This window comes from Juglans microcarpa x Juglans regia, chromosome 1D (genome assembly GCF_004785595.1).
Source record: "Juglans microcarpa x Juglans regia isolate MS1-56 chromosome 1D, Jm3101_v1.0, whole genome shotgun sequence".
Classification (NCBI taxonomy): Eukaryota; Viridiplantae; Streptophyta; class Magnoliopsida; order Fagales; family Juglandaceae; genus Juglans; species Juglans microcarpa x Juglans regia.
Window position 1 is genome coordinate 15,928,011 of NC_054594.1, and position 25,210 is coordinate 15,953,220.

The following is a 25,210-nucleotide window of genomic DNA, read 5'->3' on the forward strand; positions in this document are numbered from 1 at the left end:
AATGAACAAAGGTAAAAGGCTTCAAGGTAAACAAGGACATCTAGGGTCCTTAATTCAAGTCATTTTATTTAGCAGTGCACGTTAGGCTTACAAGTTGGAAGTCTAGGAGATTTCCTGTGGTGACGGACATCTAGGGTCATTTGTATACCCTAAAACTCGAATTATTCAAGTCTTTTAGAGCAGTGTGCTTTACAACATTCAATACCTGAAACAATGAGATTTACAACCGAAAAAACATCAGCATCTTCACACTACTCTCACCAAAACCCAACAACAGAATACACATAAACTGACTACCATTGAAAAGAAGCACTCACAAGGGAAACATATCACACAGGAACCCTATCGGCTTCGTAAAATCTGAGACCTTTTCATTTAAATACTGGCAAACCTTATGTTCTAACAAATATATAATATTGGTCCTCAAAAAGAGTAGTAACCGAGTTTGTAATCACATACGGTACAGCAAGCAAGCCTGCAAAAAGCTCCCAGCATTGACATGTCCTCCTAACTGGTATGAGTTGGAGAGACAGCTGCTGTAATAGAATCTTCAAGTTTGACTCTGGCACCCATTGAGCCATCTGAGGCAGAATTAGCTCTTTCCGCAAGAGTTGTTACCTCTTTGCTACCCTCGTCCATGCAAACGACTTGAGCAAAACTCTTTGACATCTGCTTGATGAAATCACCCGATAGTGTAACAGCATTTCTGTGTTCACTGTCTCCAACTACTCCAACAGTCATCAGACCCGCTTGTTGTCGAGCTTTCCTTTCTTTCATGGCTTTCTGCCTCTCCTCATAAAAATCAAAATCATCTAGAATGGACATATCCGTTTCATAATTCTTGAAAATGTTCAACATCTCAATACCCTGCTCCAACTTCACCTGCAATATATTTCATTTCAAACAGAGGTGCAGAAACAGAGCTTAAAAATAAGAAACTTTAAATCCAAATTGAAGTATACAAACAGAACTGTATGTAGAACACTATAATGGAACTCATCCAGAATGAAGAAGACAAGATTGAGATCTTATGACAAGTAGAAAGACAGAAAAAAAGAAGAAGGAAGAAATCTTGGAATCATCTGCAATCAAGGACAAGGAATAGGATTCCAGAGGATGGGAACAATCACAGAGAGATTGCATATTGGTTTTTCTTAAATTATTTTTTGGAGATAGATCTACGTTTAAGTGTTTTAGCTAATTCACAGGGATTGCAGATGAGAACCACAATTTTTTTTTTTTTTTTTCCACAAGTGAAAACCAAGTAACTTTCCGCAAAGAAACAGCCAAACTCTGGTTCAAAAGACAACAGTTAGTGGGTAAAGATTTTTGTCTCACTGAAGAAAAAATTTGGCAATGCCTTTTGTTTTTTTGGGTTGTTTCCAATTGGAAAGTTACACATTACTTAATGGGTCTTGAGCCCACAACCACATCCTCCATCCTGTTATCATGACCATAGTGGGGGTGCCATTTGAGCTAGATCTCATTGATGCATTTTTAAAAACCAGTCAAAGAAATGAAGAATGGGTTCCTAAATTGGCAAGCATAAAAAGAGTTCTGTAAAATTCCTACCTCCTGTGTGTCCCGACTGTTAGTTACAGGCTTGTTGTCATTATTTTCAAGTACAATGTGACGGAACTGACTGTTTGGGACATCTTTGATCATATGCCACTTCACAGGAAATTGCCCACTCCATTTATCTTGCTGCCAATAATCCACACTCTTGTCAAAATCAACAGGTCCAAACATTTCAGCCACCCCACAAAACTGAGCACTGGCATTCACCTGCAAGGAACAGCAACACTTCTGTGAGCAGCGCAAAATAAAAAAACAAAATTAAAAGAAAAAGGTAAAAAAGAACCTGAATATACAAAAATGATATAGTGGGAAAGACTAAATTTCTTCAAGGGCTAGAAGATAGTATAATGGTCAAGGCATATCCAAAATCCTGCCAGAGCTTAGCATCAGGCTAGAGCTTGGTATAAAGCACTTCCAAACAAATCCAATGAACATTATGAAAACTATAGTCAAGCACTCGCAATTGTAACTACCAGTACCATATCTTTCAAAAAGTTCATAAACAGTCGAGCAAATGTCTACAACAAGAATAACACTTGTTCTTTTTTTTCAATATAGAAATGGTGCAGGTCAGAAAACTCAAATTCTCCAACAGATATCCTTCCATTCGGAAAGGAAATGCTACAAGAATAGGTTTAACCATAACAAAAAATATTTACACATGAAACTCAACATGCTAGAGAAAGGTGAACCAAATAGCTGCCATCACTTTTCTTACAAAAGTATTCCTTAAAACTAACATCAAATGTGATGCTTGAACAGAGATCCTTCCTATACAATAAGTTCCAGGGCACGTCAACAAGATATGAGCCACTGAGACTAAGCATGCTAAAAAATCAGTTCAAGGGTATAACTTTCTTGAATGAAATAAATCTTAAGTTATATGTAACTCCTAATTCATGCCACCGCCTTAAAATCACCTAATGATAGTCATCATCATGGTTTAACTGGCTCTTCATCAGCCCAAGTTGACAGTTATAATTCAAGATAAATATTATCATAAAGTATACAGATCAAGCTATGTTCTTGTCCCTATGAACTCAATGAACAGATATTTACCGAAAAGAATAGAAAGATTGGGCAAGTATCTTGCTTCTCCTGAGCTTCACGATAAGCAGCATCTAATTTTCTATTCCCATTTGGTGTGCTGGCCCAGACACCATATTTGATACTCTTATGAACATTATCCTCACTGTAAGATTTTATGATGAAGAACTTAGCATCATTGTACTCTGTGACAAAATCTGGTCGGTTGAGTGAATCATCAGGGATCTTGGCAGTAGAAGAGCTACGCTTATTATTTTCAACGGAAGGATTAGTGTCAGCTATGGTTTGACTCTTTGGCTTTGAGGCTCTTGGTCCTCGGTTCTGCTCACTGAGGATGTCAGGAGTACCATTACAACTGCACAGAGAACCACTTTCCCTGAGGTGTCTTTTGCTATTCTCCATTGAAAGCCAGCTCCGACCATTCGATCCCAAACTGGAAATGGACGCACTTCCAAAGCTTGACCCCTGATTGAAACCACTAGGCAGATAGCCTCGGTTATAGGGGTTCAAACCAGAGCCATACCCATACAATGGTTTTTGCTGTTGAGAAGCCTGTATAAAATCACATATCATTGTCACTTTAGATTCAGCATGATTTCACCTAGGTTCAGATACCAGCAAAAATCAATTCATATTGACAAAGGTAGACAGTAATCCCATGGTAGCACATTCATAGAAGTTTGGAAAACATTTTCCGTCACGACCAAAACACAAGCAATAATGGCAAACCAAGGGTATTAATAAAGCTCCCATGTTAATGAACATCCAACTACAAAGCTTCAAGTTAGCACTTACATTCTTCAGACCCACTTAGATAACTTTAAAATTTCAGTTTGAATCCTATCAAATTCCATTAGTCACATGTCATTTGAGAATGGAGAATAGCTTATTGCATATGCATGGTTTTCCATTTACAAGGAATAAATAAATAAATATGTAAGAATATGAACAGAAGCATATTACTTGGGATTTTGTGAGTAATTCAAAAGCTTCCCAGTAAATGGATATATTCAACTCATTGTTTTTATTGTTTTTTACTTTTTTCCCTTTTTCCCAGATGTTCCATCATTATTTGTAAAAAGACTGACTGCTATGGAAACTCCTGAGAAGAAAGCAGAAACTGTACTCCCTTGACAAAATAAACACATATTTTCAGGTTTCAGACCAACTCATTACACACTTCAAGCTAAATCAATACTTTGCAACTCCAATCATCTGATAAGAGAAATCCAACTACTTATGGGTGTCAGGTTGCAACAATTAAATCGCATTATAATTAGCATAAACTTATTTCTCTAATATTTTTAGTCATAATACTCACTTACAAAAAACTGGATTGAGTGGAAATACACAAAAAAAATATATTTTTTGAGTCATAATGACCCACACTAAATAGGATTTATCCCCGGGGGGGGGGGGGGGGGGGGGGGGGTGTAAGTAAATGTTTCTGTTAGTCTTATGCTCCATAGACAGCCAGAAAAATAGGGTAACTGAGTCGTCTAAGGGCTTTGCCAATTCTTTACCATGGACTCTGAACTGCAGACTTGCTTCACAGAAAAAAGAAAAATCAATATTTTGACGAAATGCACGCGCCTAGAATAATATCTAAATTTTTGCATTCTCCTTACTTTAATTAGAGAAAAGGGACAAAAGGTCTGCTAAATTTTCAACAACGAAAAAGTCAAATAAAATGAGATTTTCAAAGCAATCACCACAAATAGATAAGTACGCATATGTAGTAGGAGAACAAACCATTCCAACATTCTGTCCAAATGACCCAAGTGAACCAACAGGCTGTGGAGATACAGCTGGTGAGAAAGGCATAAAAGACCTCTGCCTGTCTGAAGGTTTAGACCAATCTGACCAAATTCCTCCAGATCTTACTCCTTCAATCCCTTGCAGAGAATCATGAAAACCTAGGCCACCAGGAAAACTGCCTCTGCTGAAGGATCCCGCAGGTGGAAAACCAGGCCTTTGTCCAAAAAGCATACCATCACCTTGTTGGTCAACGGTGAGCTCTGGCTGTGAAACTGGTGTTGGTGAATATGGCATGCTAGGTGGGACTAACTGCTGGTAATAAGGTGGCCCAGAGAATGGAAACTGCTGGGGGGAGTATAACTGTGCATCTCCACCTACAGAAGGCAACGGTGTTGTGACTGGGGAATATGGTCCATATGGCATTTGCGGGTTGTATCCATATCCAGAATGGAACAGCAGAGAAGGGTTGTCATTGTAGACACCCTGATTAATTAAAAAAAAAAAAAAAAAAAGAAACAATACAATAAGTTTAATCTAAGAAAGACCGATTTCCAGGAGATCCAATTTCCATGAGGAGAGAGAACAAAATACTTACAGGAGATCCGATTTCCATTCCCTCAGCATTGACATATGGAGGATATTCATCCCATTCACCACTTGCACTGTCATAACCTGAGGTTCCATAACAGATAAGAAAATGACACGTTCTTTATATACATCTGATGATAGCATAACTATGGAGTTACAGTAATACATTGCCAATTAATGGCTTTAAATATAACATCATAACAAAAAAATCTTAAAGCATGATCCTATTTATTGGGCAATGATCCTCATTGGATACTCTCTCAACAAGCATACAAAGTAATAATACTCGGCTCCTTAAAATTACAAAATTTCCACAATTTAAATGCAACTGATGAGCAATGTAGTAACTGCATGCATCATATACATTGAGAGAATAAAGCAATCCATAAACTCAAATCTCGGTCCCTCTATGACTAAGGGCACATCTAAGAAAAAAGAAAAAAAATCATCTCCTGAAAATAGTTTTCATCTTCTATCCCTTTACATCGGTTTTTATGATCTAAAAAGCACAAAAACCAAAATAACTTTAACAAAAACCTTAAAAAAAAAACAGGCTTTCCTAAAAATTTGCATCAATTTTCTCAACCTGAACATAGCTTCTATGGCTCCATTCACCTTCACAAAACCTCACAAAAACCTCTCTAAAACTTTTCTCAAGGATTTGAAATATTTTCAAGAAAATCTTCAATTCAAGAATGCCCTAACTCAAATTTAAAAACACAAACTGATTGCCAAGCAAAACTTATGAACCCAAACTGCACAGACCTAACAACTGGTTTTCTATATTCAGTTATTCACGTTAATCTCTGCAAGTTTCATCAAAATTCAGAATTACTATAAGTAAAAGCACACTTCAGGTTTGATTTACCACACCTACACCTGTACAGACATCTGGATCCATTAGGATTTAGTATCTTAAGACATTATTGTATTCTGTATAAAAGGAAAACGAAGGAAGCCAGTATCTTTATTATCTTCTTCTAACTTAAACCACAACCTAAATCATAAGTCAAAATAAGACGTGAATACAGCATATTAGCTGTTAACCAAACTAAGCAACATAAAAAGAGCTTCCAAATATTGTCCTAAGTTTGTAGAAAATCATACATTTCTTCAAAAAATATATGCATGCATGCCTTACTACAGAAACCCAAAAAAAAAAAAACAGGATTACCATTGGACTACTATGCATGCAAATGGAAAATTTTGTTATTAATAAATCTGCAACACCATAATCAGAAAGGGGATCAACAAAAAGAGGTAAATTTTCACACTCCATTCAGAAACAGTAGCCTAATTTTATGGCTTCAAATCTAACTCCAGAGGAATGGAAAGTAACCTCGATAGTAGAAGGGCTGGGCCTGAGGAGCATAGACGTTAGGTGGGTAAACAGAGCGATCTCCACTTGAAGCAAATGAACCTGTTAGACCTGCAGCATCCCTTGGATGGACTACTGTGGCAGCATCCTGAGAACTGTTAGGAGCAACTGCAATCTCATTCTTTATTGGATGAGGCTGGAAACATATACAAAGATGAAAAATACCACTCAAAATATTTACTTCAAAGTTATTTGATAGAAACAGCGACAAAATGGAAGATAATGAGGTGATTGACAACTACCTGTTCATTATTGTTATCAGGTTGAGAAGGTTTCTCTTCTGCATCCATGATCAGTAAGCTCAGTGACATAGTAGAGTCTTAAAAACACAGGAAGTACAAATTATTGACAACCCAAAGCTAAATTTGGGCATAGGAAAACTTGACGCTATAAACATGTGAGCACAAATCCACGCGTGCACACCTATGCATGCATGATAAATGAAGAACGTGAATAGTTTTAAAGTAAGAAGTACTCATCATAGAACTATAGTTTTGCTATTAATTACAATGAAGAATAAAAGATGAAAGAGGAGAGCCTCTATAAAGCACGAAAAAAGGTAGAAGCTTATTTAAAATAAATTGACCAAGCAGAAATGCAGATTCAAATTACCCAAACATCAAAAAAGTAATTGAATTCTTCCCTTTCTTTATTATTTTTTTCCAATTATTTCTTTTTTATCCTTCACTTTGCCACTTCTTATTCTTGGGAAATGAGAACCTTTGCTATACTTAACATGTTCTCCAAGGAATAATAAACTAGCCTTTGGGGCTAGGACCTGGTAAAATTTAAAGCTACATAAAATCATTGCATCTATTCAATGAATGCATTGCTGGACGAAAAATCCACAAACTGGATCTTGAACATGCATCTTAAATATTTTGTAAATTGTATGCCCATGTGAAAGGAACTAGATGATTAAAGCTCTTATGATGATGGGGCGTATTGTGTAATTATAAAAACCACAGAAGCTGTACATTCTTGATTCATCTCTCCTTATGATAAAAATCTTAATTACATAAAAGATACACGCAACAACATTAACACAACTTACAAGGATGCCTTATTTGCATGACAACGGGGGGGAAAATTAATGCAGCACAATGACAGTGAAAGCATTCCAACAAATCTATAAATGCCCCATGTATTATTGGTTATTACATCACCATTTCGACCCGATCATACAACTATCATTCTAGAAGTTTCAAAATCAAATCCAATTGATAATCTGCATTGGGGAACACGTCACTATGTCCACAACAGTTGATACCCATAACTCCTTTTATGAACATACAATTCACCAACCATAATGCACCAAAGCAAACATGATCAACCATGGCAAAATCTTAGAAAGTGTCTCCACAACTTGTCCAATATCAAAGTGTCACCACAACTTGTCCAATATCCCATAATCACAACCACTCCAGTCGCATGTCCCACTTCGTCCATCTCATACAGATTCAATAAAAAAAACAATTAGATCCCCTTCCCCCTCTCCAATAAAATCAGCAAATGATGACAGCAATCACAGATATAATTATCATGGAAAATGAAGCGGTAGGCGAGCTGTAGGTCTAAATTTATTTTTCTTTTCCAAATCACAATGTTTGACGTCTCTTGCAATTTCACATTCACACAGTAACTTCAAGGTGTACACCTGAGATACCAATCTCATGCTCCACCATTTGCATCCACTACAATATTTATAATGAGCATATGCCGTCAACCTATAAATAATCAGTATGAACTCAGACATGGAAAAAGAAAACGGTTCTGTATGACCTCATTGAATTATCGCCATACTAGCACCATCTTAATATTAGCAGAGTTAAACGTAACAGTCCACAGTGTCGGAAAATCTTTATCTACTGTAAATTTCAATTTTCAAACCAAAGTAATGTCCTACAAAGAATTCGAATAAATTGCAAAGATGGGGGGGGAGCAGGAAGTGGAGGAGGAGAATTTAGATGTGATCGGAAACATCAAAAGCATCAATATAGAGCACGCCTTAACCCATCAAAAACACCTTACACCACACAGATCCCAGATCCCAACATAGAGTACGCCTTAACGACCCGGAAACATCAATAAACAATTTGCAGAAACAACGCCCCCCCTCCCCCCGCCGCCCCCCCACCCCCCCAAAACCCAAAGTGAAACATCCCATCAAACCCGGCTAGCAAGAACAAACTTACCCCATATTCCCCAGTCACTAACTTTTCCAGAGCAATCCAGTTAGATACAACAAAACATACTCATTGACGTCGTAGTAGATTCGTAATAAAAGATTAAAAAAAGTAGTTGCACCCATCAAAGCAAGACACCCCGAAAGACGAAGAACAATAACTATAACAACACCAAGTTGAAAAACCATTGAAATAATATAGAGATAAAATAGAAGAACAGAGAAGAAATTGAAGAGGTACCAGGGGTACGATCTGGACTTGCCGCCATCAAACTACGAAAAAAGGCAAGGATCTTCAAAACCAGCACAAGAATCTAATCACAGGACAGATATAATAATATCTATGTCTATCCCTTGGCAGCAATGATGGCATATGCACATCGGTGTATCATATTTATATTTATATTTATATATATGTACATATATATATATATATATATATATATTTTTTTTTTTTTGCAGAAACAAGATGAACTTTCTGGCTTTCTGATTTAGTTTAATTTACCAATTTTTAATTTTTCAGTAAGTTACTTATGTTACTCATATATTATAGTTTTTAATTCCTGTTATCTCATTTTCATTTTATTATGATATATTCTCAATTAATTATTTATTTATTTTTTTAAAATTTGAAAAATTAATTCATAATTTTTAGATCAACTCTTATATTATTTAAGAAAAAAGCTTAATAAAATAATGTCTTATCAATATAATAAAATAAATAAAAATTATAATCTCAACTCAGTATGTAGAGCATACATACTAAAGTGTTTGCGTGTCATAATTTAATTTAAAGGATAAATTTTAGAATTTGAATATAAAAAAAAAATCTTATTATTTATGTGATGCGGATTGTATACTCTACACACCGGCTTAATAATAAAATAATTCTAAAATAAATAAATTGACTTGAATTTTAATGGTATGTACTCCTAATACATTATTATAAAATTGTAAATATTTTTTGACAAATTAAGAAAGATAAATATTTTAGACACAAAGAGATCACATAAAAGTAAATCCACAAATTTACGTGAGTTGATGTGGTATGTTAGATTGTAAATTTATTTTTATTGTAAAGTTATTTAGCATATCATATGAAGAAATGCCAGATTATAAATTTATTTTTATAAGATCTTTTTATGACTACAATACTTCTCATTAAAAAATTAATAAGATGAAACTAAGATAAAGTATAATGTTTTTCTTTTTTGAAAAATCCTAATTTAGTATTTTTCCAAAAGAGGCACTAAATTGTTTTTTTGTTTGTTTGGTAATAAATAATGTTAGCATTAAAAAAATTTGTTTTGTTTTGTGGGCTCAATTGTGCTACTCACTACACTACTTTATTAATAACAACAAGTACTATTTATTTATTTATTTATTTATTTTGTTTCATAATGTTAGATTTTTTATGCTCACCTTATTTAATCATACAAGAAAAGAAAATGCTAATATAATTTTTAAATATATTCACTTATTTATTTTTATAATAATTAAGGTTATATTTTTTTTATTTTTTATTAATAATTAACGATGTTTAAAAAATATTTAAAAAAATTATTTACATTAATGTTCATATTTGATATGTACCCTAGAATTGTCCGTACAAGAAAAAATCTGTCTTCAGATCCCGAGTTTGGACGAACGCATCCAATTCTACTGCACACGTGTCACGAGCCCTTGGGTTGTGGGGGTTCGGTTCGGTAATCTGCGGTCTGTACATTGCACCGCCTCAAAAGTCCCAAACTTTGCAAACAGTTTTTAGGGCTTGTTTCGTATTTTTTTTTTTTTTTAAGTATCACTTGCATGAAAAAACATTTTTTAATTTTTAATTTTTAAAATTTGTTATCTAATTGGTACCTAATTATTATCCAAATATAAAACTCAATACAATTTTTCCAAACTTTCTAATAAAACACAAAAAATAATATAATTTTTTTAAATTTTAAAATAAAAACTATATTAAAAAATTATATTCAAATAGTTTTTTTAAATTCATAATAATTTTATTTAATTTTATCTATCTCATTTTTTGAAAGGAAAATAATATTATGCCGCCTGAGTTTGCCTTTCAATTTGACCCCTCATATATTTTATTTTTAATTTATTTACTTAATAGTTAAGGAAGTGATTATTAGTGTATCAGTATTTTTTTTATTTTTTTAAAAATATTTAAAAAATGTTTGAAAGAAAAAGTAAAAAAACAAGTGTACAATTTACACTAGGGGCACACCCACTAGTCAAACATGGACGGCATAGTAGTACTACCGTTTTCCAAAATCCAAGCATTTGAACTAAATAATTTCATTATTATTCATAAACTATTTGCTTAATATATATAAATATTTTGAGATATTTTAAAATATCTCAAACAATTTCATACTATTCACATATATTCTGAGATATTCTATGTAATATTTGTTCAAATTGAAACAACAAAAGAGGAAAAAAAAAAAAAAAAGTAATTTTTTTATTAGCATTTGGTGTTTGGGGCAAAGTACCGACCAATCTTGTATTGCACAAAATTTCAAAGAATTTGTCGCAAACACATCTCCAACAATTTAAGAGAAAATTAACTCAATTGGATAGTTTAAAGAGTTTAAATGCAGAATTCCAAAGTTAAAGATTAAATAGGGTTGCCATCTTTTAAAAAATGAAGATGATAATTAAATGAGGAGTTGAGATTGACCTCCCATCTCTCAACATTGTCTCCTCAATCCAATCCCAAAATCCTCACCTAAGTCACCTTCCACCATTCTCATTTTCTTATCAATTATTGTCTTATTAATTAGACACGTATTGTTTGTGCTTTTATGGACAATCATGAGAGCGTTGAAAACTTTATTATGGACTATCAATTTCAAAACCTTTCTGAGCACATAACTAACATTGAAATGTCTATCATTTTGCCTTTTCACAAATAATTATTCCAAAATAATTTCCAAAAAAACCAAATAGAGCTATGTAGAATAGAATTATATTAAATACAGTCATGAATTATATAAATATCGTGCATTCATTTAGAAAAAAAATAGGATCTATTATGAAAAAATTAATTCTTTTCATGTAGATCCTATATTTACTCATTTTTAAAAAAGAAGTACGTGACGCTTACGCATTTTATAACTGTAAATATCAATTTTCCTGTCTTGATATTTCTTCAATTTTTCGCTTATATAAGTTTAAAAATAAAAAGATTATTTCCCTTTTCATTTAAAGTATGATACTTTTGTTTTCATGTTTCATTGTTAGTATCCTTATTGGCAAGATGAAGATTGCCAAATCCAAGCTAGGGGGCAAAGCTTCAAATTAATTGAAGTGGATTTGTTGTGATTAGTGAATATATTAATAACTAATACTGCTCATGATTTTATATTCCATAATTTCAAATCACTTGTTGATATAATATGATTTAAGTGGCTTAATATTTCTATCACTTAATATCAGTTGTTCAATATATATTGCATACCACTTGTGATTAGAATAATAAAATTTAAGATAAAAATATAATTTTATAAACTGATTTCATAGACCCTACCAAAACCTCCAAAACTCTTTGACATACATATGTAAAAGATAACTGTCATACACTTTATTCCAAGTATATTGTTGAGACGGGGTTATTGTGACACCCCTATTTTTAAGTTAAGACTTAGAAATTTATTAAGTCATCATCGGGCTTGAGTAATTGGATAAAAACATTAAACTTGGATAAAATATAATTGGGTTTCCAAGAGAACAATCTAAAAGGTTACAAGAGGAAGATTTGGTTGGTGCCACTTGGCATACATGCTAGAGGACCTTTAGGTTTTCAAAGAAGGATAATCATGAGAAGGGGAAGAAGGAGATTCGGATTACTAAGACTCATGCCATTTGTCATTCATGTAAGAAGATTTAGGGTTTCTACAAAATCAATTATGAGAGAGATGAAGGGAAGTTTTGGAATTCTAAGGGGCCCAACGCCACTTGGCAAGCATTCATAGGAATCCTTAGGGTTTCTAGAAGAGTCATGATTAGTATACGAAAGTACTCTCTAAATACTCTATTATTGGACTAAAATATTAAAATGTGAATAGAAATCATTAAGATTAATATGCATTCTTGAATTGAGTTTCTATTTACTTTGAGATATTTCTAAAAATAATTTTTTATGTTTAATTTCAAAGTCCATCAAAGAGAAAGATATGCATGCATTTTGACTTGGGACGCAACTCATCATATTAATCAGCTTTTCATTTTGACCAATGGACGCAAGTTGAGATTATTTAATTTATTATTCTTGTGGACGCAACAACAAGGCTAGAGAGGATTTGGCACGAGCTGGCAACGAAACTACATGCAGCTTTCACGCAGGACCCATCACTCAGTAGTTTTTAGGCTTTATCCTTCTCAAAACACACGCATGCAGTTTGGTTTTAAAAGCTGAAATGAAACATAGATGTGAGGGAGCTGTTGGCTATTGGAAGTGAGACAAGGATCAACTTCATTTATTCTTGGACGTGGGACTAAAAGAAACGGAGCTGCTGAATAAAATAGGAGCTTTTGGACGCATACAACACAGAGCAGCTAGCTGGCCCTTGGACGACACTTTATGTTTTTAGATGTGGAGGGGAAAAGGGATATAGAGGTATGAGGACGAACTGAAGAGGGGAGACAAGATTAATTTTCATGGCTGCCGTTTGCTTTATTTTTCTCTTAAGATTTTTTTTATCCATTATATTTATGGGTAACTAAATTCTCAAATAGAACTAGTGATGAACTTGCACATTAGATGGTATTTTTAATTTATGTATTTGATTTTCAATTATTAAAACTCATTTGTTTTATCATTCTCAATTCATTGTTGATGTTTTCTTTTCCGAATAATCATAGAATTTATTCTGTTTATGAATTCAGTCATGCTTTTTCTATTTAATGGATTAACTCTTTAATTATGTTTGAATCAATTATTTATCTATATTGATTTAATTATTTGCTGCAATATCACTCCTTGAGTATATTGTCATCGTTGGATTTTCTCAATAGTGATAATAATTTATGTATTTTAAAAGTGGTGAATGGTTTTTCAAAGGGTTACATTTGGTTTAATTTTTATTTATAAATCTATACCTTTCGATTGAGAATTTTGGGAATTGAGTTCCCAATTGGGTTATTCAATGAATTAAGAATAATTAAAATATCATATTTGTGCAAGGGATTCCTGGCGCTTTACTGTTAATCAAATTTGAGTATTTTTTCTGTTAGTCAATTTGCTTCACTTTAATTTTCATTTAAAATTAATCTTTGTTCTCCATTAATCATTTAATATTTTTCTTTAGTTTTTTTGTTCCCTCTGTTATTCTTTTAATTTGTCTCTCTGTGCTACAACTACTGCGTTATTCTTTGGGCGTAATCAAATATTAGCGCCATTGCCGGGGAGACGATTGAAAAATTGCTAGATAGTTTTTCTTTTCAACAGTTTGTAAAGGCAGTAACTTCGTTTCTTCTTATAGCTTGCTGCATTATTTTTTTCTCTTTTCCCATTCGTACTATTTTTTTTTTTTTAGCATTTCTTTTACCTTGCATGCACAAATACAGAGACGTCTTGGGTAGGTTTGCTTGTAGGCCTGGGTTAGAGTCAGAATCAAATTTTTTAAATCCTTTATTTGACAATCCATCTAATCCCAAAGAAATGAATGTACACGAAGATCAACCTACTAGAACTCTTCAGGATTACCTCCACCCTACACGCACAGCCACACCATCATACATCATGTTTCCAGCTAATACTCGCAAACTAGATTTTAAAACAGGAATGATACAATTACTCTCTACTATTCATGTCTTGGAAAATGAAAATCCATATGTGCACATTAGGATGTTTGAAGAAGTAGTTGCGACTTTTCATAGTCAAAATGTAACTGATGACGTTGTGAGACTTAAGTTCTTTTCTTTCTCTTTGAAAGATAGAGCTAACAGTTGGCTATACTCGCTAAGACCACGATCTATTAGGTCATGGAATGAGATGACTCAGGTCTTCTTTAATAAATGCTTTCCCCAACATAAGATTAACGTTTTAAAAAGGCAAATATCCACATTTGCATAAAAAGATAGTGAGACTTTGTATCTGAGAGAGATATAAGAAGTTGTTGAGTATGTGTCCTTGCCATGGGTATACGAATTGACGTTTAGTGAGCTATTTTTACGAGGGACTTACACCTAGGGAGCGCTAATTTGTAGAGATGAATGGTATATTCTTACAAAAAGATCCTGATAAGGCCATATAATACCTCAATGAGCTTGCTGTAAAAGCTCACACTTGGACTGGACCTAGTGCAACTGAGAGCACAAATAGGTCATGACCTGCAGAAAACCCAAATGGTGGTGGAATTTACCATCTTAGGGAAGAAGATAACCTAAAGGTTAAGGTTGGGATGCTTACTAGGGAGTTAGATGTGTTAAAGACTAAGGACTTAAAGCTAACACACATGGCTAATCATGCAGAGTCTTTCGGACCATGCCTTGTGTGTGGCGGGGTAGATCACCTCGCCCAAGAGTGTCCCACATTTGCATATATGAGAGGGATGCATAAGGAACAATGTAATGCCTTAGGTATGTACTAGAAACATTTTATACCTTTCTCTGATACCTATAATCCAGGGTGGTGCAATCACCCCAATTTTAGCTGAAAGTCTAAAAACTAGCCGCCTGCACAACCTCCTAGATCATATCCTGTACCATATCATGCACCTTTATCTTCTAGGAGTCCTTCAGAAGACACTTTGTATACTTTTATTGAGGCACATGGTAAAACTAACCAAAAGTTTGAATTTTTGATTACGCAGGTTGTTGCAGAAAACAAGAAGATAAAGAGACAATTGTCCAAATTAATGAGCTCCTTGAGTGTGAATGTGTGAGGTAAGTTCCCTTCTTAAGCTCAGTTCGCACCCCATGATCAACACATGGCGCAAGAGAATTTGAAGGATGTGAATGTTATTGTGACACGAAGTGGTAAGTCATTACATACCCCAACAACGAACAAATCAGAGGATGTGGAAAAAAATCAAGATAGAAGTGATGCCAAGCTGCCCAAGGAACTTGAGGTGACAAAGAGTATTGTTAAGGTACTATTTTCTCAAGTTTTAAAATCAAGCAAGCGAACTCTGGATCCTAACAATGAAATCCTAGAGAATCTAAGGCAGGTAAAAATTAATTTTTCTCTTTTGCATGTGATTAAACAAGTTCCTACTTATGCTAAAGTTCTCAAGGATTTGTGTACAGTTAAGGCGAAGCACCATGTGAAGAAGACAACATTCCTAACAGAGCAAGTTAGTGCTATAATTGAACAGTGGATTCCTCCCAAGTACAAGGATCCTGGTTATCCAACCATTGCATACAGCATTGAAAATCATGAGTTTGGGCAATATTTGCTAGATTTAAGAGATAGCGTGAATCTAATGTCATATTCGATTTATTTGCAGTTAGGGTTGGGAGAAATCACTGTGGTATTGTAATTGGCTAACCATTAAGTCAAAGTACCTCGGGGTGTGGTAGAGGGTGTTTTAATTCAAATTAACAAATTTTATTATCCTATTGATTTCTTAATCCTTGATACTAGCTCTGTTGTTTATACTACTTCTAAAATTCATTTGATTTTACGTAGGCCTTTCTTTACCACTGCTAATGCTCTTATTAATTGCATGAATGAGCTCATGAAGATGTTTTTTGGAAACATGACTCTTAAGGTGAATATCTTCCATATTGCAAAATAGCCAGAAGATGATGGCCAGGATCACCAGACATACATGATTGACTCACTCATGGATAGGGGAGTTTCTACTGCTCATGATTTTGATCCCCTCGAGTATTTTCTTGTTAATTCTGAATTTGATTCTATCAGTGATTCATCTGATATAGTTGATATTTGTGCTATTTTTTATAGAACTCAGGATTATGACACTTGGGCATGGCGACCGAAGTTTGAAGAGTTGCCTGAGAAATGTGAAAAATAAATTCCTTAAAGTGTGGAAGCACCCAAAGTTGAATTGAAGCTTCTGCCTAACGGTTTAAAGCATGTTTTCCTTGGTTCAGGTGATACTGTTCCTGTTATTATCTCATCTGAATTGTCTGAGTCTCAATGTGAGAAATTAATTTGGGCCCTAAGTGAGCATAAGTTAGCCTTAGGTTGGAGCATTGCTGATATAAAAAGTGCTAATCCCCTGATCTGTTTTCATAAAATTAATTTGGAGGAAGGAACTAGCCCTCGTAGAAACCCCCAGCGTAGGCTTAATCCCACTATGAAAGAAGTGGTAAAGAATGAAATGTTAAAACTATTAGATGTAAGAATCATATATCCTATTACTGATAGTAAATGGGTAAGTCCTACACAGGTTGTTCCTAAAGTCAAGTGTTAACGTGGTGAACAATGACTTGGGAGAGTTAGTCCCTACAAAACTTGTGACTGGGTGACAAATGTATATTAATTATAGAAAATTGAATGTTGTCATCCGGAAAGACCATTTTTCTCTCCCTTTTACTGATCAAATTTTTGAGCGTGTGGCTGATTATCCTTTTTATTGTTTCTTGGATGATTATTTTGGTTATTATCAAATTGAAATTACATTAGAAGACCAGGATAAAAATACTTTCACTTGTCATTTTGGTACTTATGTTTTTTGTAGAATGCCATTTGGATTGTGTAATGCACCTGCTATATTTCAACGTTGCATGATGAGCATTTTTAGTGACATGGTTAAAAATTGTATGAAAGTTTTTATGGATGACTTGACTATTTTTGGATCTTCTTTTGATGCATGCTTATTGAATTTAGAGAGAGTGTTGCATTGTTGTGAGGAGAAGGAATTGGTTTTGAATTGGAAAAAATGTCACCTTATGGTACATTCAGGTATTGTCTTAAGGCATATTATTTATTCTAGGGAGATAGAGGTTGATCAATCTAAAATTGAATTAATGTCTAAGTTGCCTACACTTAGGATAGTAAAAGATGTGAGATACTTTCTTGGTCATTCAGGCTTTTTATAAGAGGTTTATACATAATTTTTTCACCATATCTAGACTATTATGTGACCTCCTAGCTAAAGATGCCCAATTTGAGTGGACACAAGCTTGTCAAAAGGTCTTTAAAATGCTAATTGGCAAGCTTACCTCAGCACCTATAATGCAGCCACTTGATTGGACTTTACCTTTTGAGATCATGTGTGATGCTAGTGATTTTGCTATAGGTGTTGTTCTTGGACAGTGAAGGGAAGGGAAGCCTTTTGTCATTTCTTATGCTAGTAGAACTCTAAATAGTGCTCAGATGAATTACTCCACTACTGAAAAGAAGTTGCTAGCTATAGTGTTTGCTTTGGATAAATTTCGTGCTTAATTGATTAGTTCTCCTATTATTATTTTCATAGATCATACAACCATTAAGTACCCTCTTACAAAGAAAGATGCTAAAGCGCGAGTAATACAATGGATTTTACTTTTGTAGGAATTTGACATCACCATCGAAGACAAGAAATGAGTGGAGAATGTAGTGGCTAACTATCTCTCGAGACTCACATTTGAGGACACCTCTGACCACTTGCCAATTATGGATGATTTTCCCAATTAGTATTTACTTTCTATTACTTCTCTACCTTGACTTGCTCATATTGTGAATTATTTGGCTGCAGGTGAGATACCGGTGGATTGGAGCGCTTAGGACAAGAGGAAGTTCATGATTAAGGTATGTAATTTCTATTGTGATGACCATTTTCATTTCAAATACTGCCCTGACCAAATTTTAAGGCGTTGCATTCTTGATAAAGAGATTGCTAGCATCTTGGAATTTGTCACTCCCAAGTTTGTGGGGGCCACTTTCCAACGAAGAAAATGGCTGCAAAAATTCTACAGCGTAGATTTTATTAGCCCACATTGTTTAAGGATGCAAATATCTATTGTAGTTCACGTGAAAAATGTCAAAAGTGAGTTATGTCCTGTCGTAATATGATGCTCTTAAACCCAATTTTAGTGATTGAAATTTTTTATTGTTGGGGCATTGATTTTATGGGACCATTTCCTCATTCTTTTGGATATCAATATATTATTATGGCAGTAGATTATGTGTCAAAATGGATAGTGACAACAACTTACAGAAGCAATGATAATAGGACGGTAATTAAATTTCTCAAAGAAAATTTGTTATCTTGATTTGGTATACCACGTGCTATCATTACTGACCGGGATATCCATTTTTGCAACCGTTCTTTTGAAGTTTTGATAAAAAAAAATATGGGGTGGTACATAAGATTTCTACTGCCTACCACCTCCAGACAAGTGGACAAGTAGAACTTCCAAACAAGAAAATTAAGCAAATTTTAGAAAAAATGTCAATCTGGATCACAAAGATTGGTCTTTGAGACTAATTGGTGCGTTTTGGGCCTACCGTACAGTTTCCAAAACTCCCTTAGGTATGTCACTTTATAGTTTTGTTTTTGGAAAGCCTTGCCACTTATCTGTGGAGCTCGAGCATCGAGCTTATTGGACCATCGAGCTTATTAACTTTAACATGGGAGAAGTAGGTAAGCATAGAAAATTTCAGTTGACTAAGTTAGAGGAGTTGAGAAATGATGCTTATGAGAACTCTAGAATCTATAAGGCTAAAATGAAAGCGTTTCATGATAAAAATATTTTGAGAAAAACGTTTAAGCCTAATGATCGAGTGTTCTTATATGATTCTACACTCCATAAGCATCCAGAAAACTTCGGTGTAGGTGGATTGACCCTTTTGTAGTGAAGAATATTTTTACAAATGGAGCAATAGAAATAGAGGATCCTAAGGATGGTCGGATCTTTAAAGTAAATGGTCAACACCTTAAAGTATTAATTGATAGGCAAATTCTGGAGTGGAAGACATTCCACTTGTGAATCCGGTCTATCAATCTTGACCACACCATGCAGGTATGTTTTTCTTTATTTGTTTTGCTTGTTTTGTTTTATTTTTGTTTCCTCTTATTTTCTTTCTTTTCCTTTTTATTTGCGATTGTTTTCTTTGTTTTTGTTTGTATGTTAGTTTTATTTTGTCATTTCAGGTTACCATCTTTGGTATTTAGCGAGCTACCCACGTCACTCATCAGGTGTATTATACTATTTTTAGCTACTTCCCATTCAAATTTGATTCTTAAACATTGAGAATAATGTTTCATTCAAGTTGGGGGTGGTGGTGCAAATTCAGTATTTAAAATATTTGTTGGAACTCTGTGGCATATTTTCAGGTGTCAATTTTTTTTTAATTTGCATCACACGTGCATCATTGTTACATGTGTACTCATTCTCATTCATAGCCATCTTCGTGAATTCACCAAACAAATAATTATTTTTTGCTGAAGCATTCACAGAACCCCTAATGCACTCATCCAAGTTTTGTGGTAAGATTGTGGTTTGACACATATAGTTAAAGAACTCTTTTGCTTAAGTATTCATGTGATTTTGGAGAGTATTAAGAGCCTATAAATGCAGTAAATTGTGATAAGCGTTCATTAATCTGTTGAATTTGGCATTTCTTTTGAGAATATCATTAAATAGATTGTGGTAAGATTGTGGATATATTTAGAATATGATGAAAGTCAACTTAGGATCAACGTTTGGGCCTTTCAAGCGAACTCTTTCCATCATAGACCCCTAGTAGTCAACTTTAAGCCAATAAATACATGTACCTTTTTCTTTTTATATGCACACATCATCCATGCCTCTCCACATTGGAGTATAGCCTATACACTGATTTTTTTACCCTTTTCACTTCCAAGTGTATATTAGGTGTGAAATTTGCATTTTCTTTCTTTTGTGTTTGTTTTCTAAAAAAAAAAAAGGTAAAAATTACAAGAATATCAAAGTGGTGTGTGTTTGTTCATCAAATTGTTGAAAAAAAGAGAGAAAAGGAAGAAGAAGGAAAATCATTATTATTCGATGATTTAAAAAGTTGGAGAGTACATAAAGTGAGAAGTATGGTCTACTGAGATATTTAATAAGATTCTCTTTGTATGTACTTGGAAGTTTTTGAATCAGTTTCATCATTTTTTTCATATAGCCCCAAACATAAGCTACGTTACAACCTTTTGTGCTGACCGTTCTGATCCTAAGTAAGTTTTTGGAAAGAGTAATGGATGTTTCATTTGTTAGTATTTATATCATAAGATCAATGTTTATCCAGTGACTGATCTACGGGTGTCTGGGCATGATGCCCAATCAGAATCGCAATAAGCTATTAACTGCAAATCAGACGAAGCTAAGAGCAGCAGACCTTGGCCAGGTGCAGATTTAATATACTTCAAAACCTTGTGTGCAGCAGCTAGATGACTTGTGGTTGGTTTTTCCATAAATTGGCTTAGGGTCTGCATAGGATAACTAAGGTCTGGGCAAGTGATGGTTAAGTAAAGTAACCTGCCAATTAATCTTCGATATACAGAAGGATCAGCAAGTGGGAAACCATCATCTTTGCTAAATTTCAGATTTTGTTCCATAGGAACTTTGACAGGTTTTGAGCCTAAAACTCCTGAATCAGCAAGTATATCAAGTGCATATTTGTGCTGACAAATATGTATTCCTTCGGGGGATCTTGCTACTTCAATGCCTAAGAAGTATCTCAATATCCCGAGATCCTTAATCTGAAATTTGGCATGCAATCAGTCTTTGACAGCAGTGATAGAGTCCATGGAATCACTAGCCACTAAGGTATCATCCACGTACACTAATAAAGCTGTGAAACAAGTGCCATTTTTCATTGTAAAAAGACTATAATCAGCCTTTGATTGAATGAAGCCAAAATCCAACAAACATGAAGTAAGTTTGGCATACCATTGCCGAGAGGCTTGTTTTAAGCCATATAAACTTTTCAAAAGTTTGCAAACTTGTTGAGGTCCTCCCTTTGTATAACCTGGTGGTTTGTTCATGTAAATATCCTCCTCTAAGTCCCCATGGAGGAAGGCATTATTTACATCAAACTGATGTAAATGCCAACCCCTAACAGCTGCAATAGAAAAGAGACATTTCACAATAACCATCTTGGCCACTAGTGAGAATGTCTCATGATAATCGATCCCTTCCTGCTGAGTATACCCTTTTGCAACAAGCCTTGCTTTCAATCTTTCTATGCTGCCATCTGAGTTTTTCTTTATTTTGTAAACATATTTACAATTTGTGGCTTCTTTATCAAGAGGTAAGTCAACGAGAGTCCAAGTATTATTTTGTTCCAAGGCTGACAACTCAGTTTCCATTGCCTTACACCAACTAGGATCTTTAACAGCTTGGGAGTATGAGCTTGGTTCAAAATCAGTGGAAAGACTAGAGGAAAAAGCTTGTAAAGTGGGTGAGAAAGAGTGATAAGAGAGATAATTATGCAAAGGGAAAGAACAACTAGTCATAGAGGGAGATACCTGGACCATTGCTTGAGATTCTGGAGTGAATGCAACCTGTTGACAGTGGAAATCCTGTAGATAATTAGGTGTTGTTCTAGTCCTACATGACCTACGAAGAGGTGGTGATGATGGAATTGGATATGAAGAATTACTGTCATTAGATGAGTCATGAAGATCAAGAGATGGATGAGGTTCTGGTTTAATGCCAAAAGGTTGAAGGTCATTAGGAATTAGTTCAGTATGTGATGGACAATTGGTATTGGTGGACTCTAGAAAGGAATGTGACGTTGGTTCAGAGGATGATATTGGTTCTGGAAAAGGTGAAATAAGACTGGAGTTAGGCTGGGATTGACTGACAGATTCAATAACAGGAGAAGAGTGGAAAGGAAAAATAGTTTCATGGAAAATGACATCCTTAGAGAGAAAAACAGTAGGAGTTTCAAGGTCTAACAACTTATAACCCTTTACCCCAAAGGGGTAACCCAAGAAAATACATTTCTTCCCTCTTGGATCAAACTTTTTTTGACCATGTGAAAGTGTTGATGCAAAACAGAGACATCCGAATACCTTAAGGTGGGAGTAGCTTGGTTTGACACAAAAAATAGCTTCATGAGGAGTCTTATTTTTCAGCAAGGGAGTTGGTGTTCTGTTTATGAGGTGCACCGCAGTCAAAATGCAGTCATTCCAATAACGCAAAGGGAGACCAGATTGGAAGAACAATGCACGAGCCACATTCAAAATGTGTTGATGTTTTCTCTCTACTATGCCATTTTGTTGAGGGGTCTCAACACAAGATCTTTGGTGAATAATTCCCTTTTCGTTGAAGAAATCAGTCATTTTAAATTCAAGACCATTTTCACTTCGAAGTATTTTGACTTTGGTGTTAAATTGAGTCTCAATCATGTTGCAAAAGGATTCTATGCAATTTCTTGTTTCTGATTTTGCTTGAAGCAGGTAAATCCAAGTGGTTCTAGAGAAATCATCAACAATGGTCAAAAAATATTTTGATCCATCATAAGCCATAGTGGAATAAGGGCCCCAAATATCACAATGGACTAGTTCAAACAAAGTAGAGGATTTATGGGAACTGATCGGAAAAGGAAGCTTGTGTTGTTTTGCAAGAGGACAAATGCAGCAAGGAGAATTTTTATTCGAAATGATGTGATTCTTTACAATGGGGTCTTTGATCAAATTAAGCCTAGAATCTGAAATATGACCTAGGCAACAATGCCAAAGGTCATTAAAATCATCACTGCTTTTGACAGACACAGAAACTGAGGTAAAAGAAGGTGACAGATGAGATATAGCATCAGCTAGTGCAGCAGGTGGTACAACAACAGGCAGGAGTTGATAGAGATTGCATTTCACTTCAGCCATCCCAATCTTGGTCCAAGTGGAAAGGTCCTGTATAAAACATGTGTTAGACAGAAACAATAAGCAAGTGGTCAGATTCTCTGTGAGTCTTTTAACATAAATGAGGTTAAAGGAAAAAGAGAGTACGAACATAACATTACTAAGAAAAATATTGTTTGTGAGCCTAACAGTACCTAAATGTATGACAGGCATGCAAGTGCCATTGGGCAACTTGACATTGTATGATACTTGTGTGGCATTAGATGTGAAAAATGAAGGGCTACAGATCATATGATCTGTAGCTCCTGAATCAATAATCCAAGGAATATTGCTTGGATTTGAAGAATTAGAAAGAAAAGAAGTGCAGCAAAAGGACTCGATACCAGACACTTTGGAGGCTTTAGGTGTTGCTGAAGTGGCTTTAAACATAGTTTGTGCCTGGTTCACAGAAGGAAGGGAGCTGGGAAGATCCTTGTGTTGGAGCAAGGTAATAAGTTGATGATATTGCTCCTTAGTAAAATTAAACTTGTCCTCGTGTACTTCCTCATGAGAGGACTCAATGCATAAGTTGCTCTGATTTGCAAAGGTGTTTGATCCATTGCCTTTGTACAGTTTGTGACCAGGGGATATCCGTGGAGTTTGTAGCATTTCTCAACAACATGTCTTACCATATTACATTGGGTGCATACGAGGGTTGGTGCATTTCCAGCTTTGAAGCAATTCTCCAAGGTATGCCCCTGAGCTCGGCAATGAGTGCAATAGGGTCTATCCTTCCTTTGAGTCATGAGGTTCTTTGTGTTTTTTTTGAAGGAAGTTTTAGTAGCTAATGCCATAGAGTCAGAAGTTGGAGAAAATTTTGTGAGTTGGTGATGTTGATCTTGTTACTGAATTAGGGAGAAAACTTTGTTAACAGTGGGGAGTGGTTCAATGAGCATTATCTGATCCCTGGCATTAGCATATTGGTCATTAAGGCCCATAAGAAATTATATGACACGGTCTCTCTGGTGTCTATCATTCAGTATACTCAACTGACCACAAGTGCAAGCAGGAATAGGGTCATAAATGGCTATTTCATCCCAAAGAGTTTTGAGGTTACCGAAATAAGTGCTCACTGAGTCTCTGTCTTGTCGAAGGCTGGCCAAGTTCCTCTTGAGCTGAAAGATGCGAGGACCATTCTGTTTTATAAATCGGTCCTTCAATTTTGTCCACACAGCTTGCGCATTGTCAACAAATGCTATGCTGGATCTGATATCCATACTTAGGGAATTTTGAATCCAGGAAACCACCATGTCATTACATCTCTCCCATAGATCAAACAAAGGGTCATCTTCATTAGTAGGTTTAGAAATGTTTCCACTAATGAAACCTAGTTTATTTTTTGCTCTAAGTGCTCGACGCATTGCTTGAGACCAAGTAGCGTAATTATCAGTGGTGAGGAGATCTGTAACAAGAACAAATGCTATGCTATCAGCATTTTCGACTCGGTAAGGGTTATTTGGATCTGTGAGGTTGAGGTAAGGGGAAATATGGTGTTGGTTATTTTGAGGTTTTTCCTTTTGAGGTTCTTCTGCCATGTTTGAGAAAATGAAAGTAGGGGAAGAAGGTTATCAGATTCAACGAACCTGGCTCTCTGGTACCATGTAAGAAAGAAAAAAAGAAAGAAAAAGAACAAAAGAGAAAGGTTTACGCCATTGATGTGCAGAGAATACTCTGTAAAAAGGTTGTACTACTGAATCATCAAGAATGGCTTATATATACAGCTTGTTGTGCATAGCCTAACTGACATTTACTAAAAATAACCAACTATACAGCTCACTAATAAAACAAAATAGCAAAACAGAATGTTAAGAAGATTCTAGTATCAACAACTTGAGCAACTTGTAGCTGACTCTTTAGAGACCATACGACCTGCAGCTTTTGTAGGCTGCAATAGGTTTGGAG

At 34.9% G+C, this 25,210-nt stretch overlaps 2 protein-coding genes across 8 annotated transcripts; both read right to left on the bottom strand.

Moving 5' to 3' along the window:
- Window positions 1-347: 347 nt before the first annotated feature.
- On the bottom strand, window positions 348-8,921 carry LOC121250883 (YTH domain-containing protein ECT4). Of its 7 annotated transcripts, none has more exons than XM_041150137.1 (8): window positions 8,776-8,921; window positions 6,592-6,629; window positions 6,311-6,485; window positions 4,979-5,055; window positions 4,378-4,866; window positions 2,638-3,177; window positions 1,573-1,785; window positions 348-882 (listed from the first exon to the last, which is right to left on the bottom strand). In XM_041150137.1, the coding sequence occupies exons 1-8, from the start codon at window positions 8,801-8,803 to the stop codon at window positions 508-510; spliced, it is 1,935 nt and encodes a 644-aa protein (XP_041006071.1). In that variant the 5' UTR covers window positions 8,804-8,921; the 3' UTR covers window positions 348-507. The 7 variants fall into 7 exon arrangements, with proteins under 7 accessions (XP_041006071.1, XP_041006092.1, XP_041006078.1 ...); XM_041150158.1 differs by having other exon boundaries at window positions 6,311-6,437; window positions 8,776-8,920; XM_041150144.1 differs by having other exon boundaries at window positions 6,311-6,437; window positions 6,592-6,668; window positions 8,776-8,919.
- Window positions 8,922-24,252: 15,331 nt separating this feature from the next.
- On the bottom strand, window positions 24,253-24,843 carry LOC121234337. The gene has a single exon (XM_041130278.1). The coding sequence runs from the start codon at window positions 24,841-24,843 to the stop codon at window positions 24,253-24,255; it is 591 nt and encodes a 196-aa protein (XP_040986212.1).
- Window positions 24,844-25,210: the final 367 nt, after the last annotated feature.